Source organism: Vollenhovia emeryi, unplaced genomic scaffold, assembly GCF_000949405.1.
Source record: "Vollenhovia emeryi isolate VEMERY1.0 unplaced genomic scaffold, V.emery_V1.0 DF939168.1, whole genome shotgun sequence".
NCBI classification, from domain to species: Eukaryota; Metazoa; Arthropoda; class Insecta; order Hymenoptera; family Formicidae; genus Vollenhovia; species Vollenhovia emeryi.
Window position 1 is genome coordinate 550,376 of NW_011967198.1, and position 5,374 is coordinate 555,749.

General features: G+C 52.6%; 1 protein-coding gene across 1 annotated transcript in view; it reads right to left on the minus strand.

Annotated features, from left to right (window-relative positions):
* Positions 1 to 4,622, minus strand: part of LOC105564106 (BCL2/adenovirus E1B 19 kDa protein-interacting protein 3) — a 41,598-nt gene extending 36,976 nt beyond the window's left edge. Inside the window, exon 1 of the mRNA XM_012016231.1 lies at positions 4,313 to 4,622. Coding sequence (XP_011871621.1) covers positions 4,313 to 4,355 — 43 coding nt within the window. The 5' untranslated portion in view covers positions 4,356 to 4,622. The remainder of the gene's footprint in view (positions 1 to 4,312) is intronic.
* Between the last annotated feature and the right edge of the window lie 752 nt (positions 4,623 to 5,374).

Sequence of the window (5,374 nt, forward strand, 5' to 3'; positions counted from 1 at the left end):
CAGAGCGAAACAGACGGTTGCTTTTAGATGTGGGACTTTGCAACCTGACAAAAAGAAAAAAGAATTGGAAACTACCACACTTTTTAGGATACTTTATATACCGTTTCTGATAATAACGCGTTTTCCCCGATTTCCATGTCTGCCCCTCTAAAAGCGATAAAGATTTTCTTGTTGAAAGACCATCCTTGGGAGAAAATAACTCGTCTCAGCGAGAAATTGACTCGGTTGCCTCCGCAGTTGAATACCTTGCCGTGTCAATAGGTCGCGCGATCCATACACGATTCGCGACCGATTTCCCGAATACACGCAAATAAATCACGCCGCGGCCGCCATTAGACCGTTAGACGTGCGCGCGCGTGGACAAAAACCGGACTGCTTTTTGCACAGAAAGTAGAAAAAAAAATGAAAACCACTTCACCGAGGCAATCCACAAGTTACAGAAGCGGCATTCAATTTCTCGGCGGAGAGACGGAGGGTACTGGAGGCTCGGAGCGACACGAGCGACCCAGGTAAATTTAGCGTCTCGGGTACCTTGTCGTCACAAAATTATTTATTTCCACCTCGCGATTCATTATCGTCGCGAGCCGGCCATTGTTACAGAGACGCGGCTCGTAATTCAACGCGCGCTAAAGAAAGAGAGAGAGAGAGAAAACACGGTGGAAAGGAAATGGACACCGGATCGCGCGCGACGCGGCCGAGAGGCGAGCAGGTGCTCGTTTCTTTCTTCGATGCGGCTATCGGCCAGACGACACTTTGCAAAACAAACAGAGATAAAGAGCCGCGGCGGTGTACGTACGCGTGCCCGATCGAGCGGCCTTCGCACGTGACGGAGAGGGGTTCGCGTGCGGCGAAGCGAGCCGGACATTGTTCCCAAGTTCAATCGGCGAAGCGCTCTGTAACCGCGACATACAATTAAAAGAGTGTCTAAAGGCGGAGGCGCGGGTGAAATTTTTAATTAAGAAATGCTGGGACTGCATTGTCTCGGCGTAATGATCCTGGGCGGCCGCACGAAGGGCACGAGGGAAACGCAGCTCGAGCGTAAGTCCCAGTCTACAATAGAGATTTAAGCCCTAAGCCTTAAGAAATTGACTAATCACAGTCGCGCATTCTTCTCATACTTGACCGTGATTGGCCAATTTCTTAAAGCTTAGGGCTTAAATCATCTATTGTAGACTGGGACTAAAGGTTTATCTACGTAAGACGCAGGACGCGGGTCGCAAGTCGCAGAACGCGGAACGCAAGTCGCAGGTCGTAAGACTTTTGCGTCTATATAGTCCACATAGATACGCAGCGAGCTCTCTGCGTCAAAAGAAAAATGAATAAAATGTCAATTAGAACATAAATGTCATTACTTCTCTTAATTTTTTTTTAACTTTATAAATTAAATCCCGCGTTGCCGCGGAATCCCAATTATATACCATTTAAAAAAAAAACTTAATTTCTCGCCTCGACGAGATCCTACGATATACGAGAATATTTGACAGTTGCCGCGATATGACAAGATACAGGTATGTTCTGATTGGCTGGTCGCTTCGACGCAGGACGCGAAAGTTGAAATTCGCCCAACTTCTGTGCGTCCTGCGTATTGAAGCCTGCGGCTTGTTGCGGCCGGAAATACGTCACGCTGCGTCTAATCTTGCGACTTGCGACCCGCGTCCTGCGTCTTATGTAGATAGACCTTAACGTTTTTTAACGCGAAAATTTAACGCTGCAAAAGATGATAGACAGTTGTTTACGAGGGCCCCGCATATTTTTCGGAATATTACCGTCGCGCGTTATGAATTATTAATAGAACGTGTCCGGCCTCTCGCGCCGTGAAAGGATAACCGCAACCCTGAAATATTGGCTTCCCGCGCGGCCCGAAGCTTCCCGAGGAAATTACGGAGCCGCATTGCGCCCCCGTGACAAATCTTGCAAAACGCCGGCAGGCGTCGTTCGGAAAGAAAAATTTATACTCGCGCGAGACACGCGAGTTTATCCCGCGATCTATTGCGCGGTTTTGCGCGGTTTCCTTCCCCTTTTTTTTTAACTCAATCGAGAGATCCGAAACGCGGAATTGCCCGCGAGATCGTGAATCCTCCCAGCGCGCTATTTTTCAAGTCTACCCTTTTATGGAAAAAGCCTGTCGACCGTTATTTAAGCGTGATATTTCTAAAAATTCCTTGAAATTCATTTAATCTTGCTTGAACACTGAATCCAACACTGCTCTTGGGGGGAAAAAAAAAGACAGAGCAGGCGCCTCCCAACGCACTGCCGTCTCTTCGATTATTGATAAGACGATTATTGATACTTGGCGACTGAGTCTGCGAGCGTCAATGTCGGCGACTCCCTCGACGCGCATATATCGCGGCGAATACTATCTTGCTTTATCGCCTACGCGCGTGACGTGTAACAGGAAACGCGGGGGGGAAAAAACGGAAACGCTTCACTTACGCGCAGCAAGTAATTAAGTCTTTGGTCAGCAGTTAATGCCGTTTCCGCGACAGTAAAAAATAGCGCGGGCAAATCGCGCCGCACGGAAAAAAACATTTAGCTGCTGTAGCTAAAACTTAGTTAAAATAGGGACAGCTAATATTTTTAGTTGTGATAGCTCAATATTTTGCTACGACAGCAAACGGTTTGCTGCCTATGTGCACATGTGCCTATTGTATTAGGTGCGACAGCAAACGGTTTGCTGTCGTAGCAAAATATTGAGCTATCACAACTAAAAATATTAGCTGTCCCTGTTTTACTAAGTTTTAGCTACAGCAGCTAAATGTTTTTCTCCGTGTGCCTATTGTATTAGGTGCGACAGCAAACGGTTTGCTGTCGTAGCAAAATATTGAGCTATCACAACTAAGAATATTAGCTGTCCCTATTTTACTAAGTTTTAGCCACAGCAGCTAAATGTTTTTTTCCGTGCGCTGACCACAAATATTTTATCTAGCCCGCTTATCGGGAGCGGACTCCGAAACGGAAGGATATCGGCGCGTTAGTCCCGGTCTAGAATAGAGATTTAAACTCGAAGCCTTAAGAAACTGACTAATCACAGTCGCGTATTCTACTCGCACTTGACCGTGATTGGTCAATTTCTCAAAGCTTAGGGCTTAAATCCTCCATTGTAGACTAGGACTTATGTTCCTTCAACTCGGGGTTGAAACGCTCGATTGTAAAACGCCGCAGAGAGAAAGGGAGCACGAGGATAATCGATTCCGCGAAGAACAACCGAGACGAGTGAACAAAAAAGAACGTATCGAGAGTACAAAATAGAGGCAGCTTTGTTAAAATTCACAAGTTGGAAGGATTCAGAGCGAAGGAGACGACTGGCGAGCCAGACGACTATCAAATAAATGGGAAACCGAGCGGGAGAGCGTTGCAGAAGGTGTTTGCACAACACCTACCGTCGCCCGTCCTCAGCCCACGACTATCCAATTGTTTTTACATAGAGGAGAGTCCTTTAATACGAGACAGTAGGTTTCCAACGTCCGAATTCGATCGCAAATCTCCTTTCGCCACGACGCGATCAATTTTCCGCTAAACAGGCCACTCCGAGGGCGCAAAATTCGCGGTGGCGTCAACAGAGGACGTCTATTAATTTAGCGGAAGATAGCGAAACCCCGCTATCTCGTATTAGGAGCCTGTCCCCGTAATAGAGGACTCTCCTCTAATTACAATATAATTAAAGATAAACAACGTGGCGAAAGAAAATCGGGTAAAATTAGAAGAAAATCAGATTCCGGGCGTGTGTGCGCGCGTGTGAGAGAGAGAGAGGGACGTTATTTCCACGGGCAGCGGCGCGGCGCGGCCGGAATTGCCGGAGGCCGGCGTACTTCGCGCGGAGGCCCGCTTCGCCTCGCGCCGCGCCGCGCAACTTGGCGCGAGGCGAAGCTCCCGGCCGGAGGTGAAGTATCGATTCGCGCACGCGAGAGAGAGAGAGATATCAAAAATTGAATCTTCCCCGGCGCCGTGTCGCGGCCGGTCGAAAGCGGGGGCCCGAAATGGCGCCAAAACTGCGCCGCGCCGCGCCGCTCCGGCGGGGTCCGTCGGGCGGGAAGGGGGGGGGCGAAAAACCAGGAGCCGCGCTCCGATTTTCGGGGACGCGCGCGTCGTCCGAGCCGGGGCGCGGGGGGCGAGCGTCCCGGACGGCGCGGACGGCGGGGGGGGCAGGCAGCGTCGGAGAGAGAGTGGAAGTACGTTTGTTTACGCTCGCCGTGAGAAGGAGGAGGAGGACGGGGGGGACGGGCGGTGGGCGGCGGACAGGGGCGCACGGCCGCGCGAAATGGCTGTCTCGCGCGTCTCGCAATCGGCGCCTTTCGTTTCGCGCTCTACTCACCGCTCAGCTGCTCGTCCGACGTGCACTTCACCGTGGACGACATCGCCGTGCGCGACGCGCGTCGTGTACGTGCGGCACTCGCGGGAGGAAAGGAGCCGCGGGCGGAGAGGGGGGCGGGGGGGAATTCGCAACTTCGCGGACGGAGAGAGCGAGGGACGCCGGGGCGAGGCGCGGAGAGTGCGATGCACGTTGAGAGGAACCGCGCGCGCGATAAGGGGCGACGACGACAACAACGACGACGCTTAACGACACTGGGCTCGACGCGCGAACTTGCCGCCACGGACACTCGCGATGAAATGCTGCCGGGAGGGCAGCGCCGCCGTGCTTTGTTTTGACGCACGTCGGGCGCGCGCATGTGCCGGCCGCGCCACGGCCGGGCCAATCGCGTCGCGCCGCGGTGTAAATAGACCGCGCGAGTCGACGCGCGGCCTACGTTGCACCGACTACGTGCGTCAACCGCGCCGTCGCGCGGACCGACTTCGCTCTTGCTCGTCGATTTCTCTCGAGGGAGCAGCGCGGCAAGAGCCGAGGCTGATCCGCGACGACAGGAGAGGATCAGCCTCCACGCTATCCGCGCGGAGTTTCACGGGACGTCCAAGCGCGAACGGGGGGGGATGAATCTCTGTTCCGGATCTCGGAGCGTTCGACGCGACGCGATCGCATCGATCGCGTCCACGCGGAATCGTCGTCGGGGCCGACATCTACCGGCGAGCGGCTCGAGCGCGTCGCGATAACTTTCTATTTATCTTCCCCCCTCCCTTCCCCCTCCCCCGCGCCGCGCGGCGCTATAATTAGCGCCGCGAGTCGCGGGGATAATAATTTTATCTGGCGCGCGCGGCATGTGGTAATACATACGAGCGGTAACAAATATAGGAGGTGCGAGAGCGATAAATGCTGAATGATAATGTAATAATAACAAACACGAGCGGACCGGTGCCGCTCGTACAACAATAACAACCGATAACGCCGATATATGTATATTGCGTCTGGCGTCGCTTAAGGGGATGCTGGAGTGATTCTGCACTTTTGCACCTTTCTAACCTAAAAACTGTCAGTTCACGG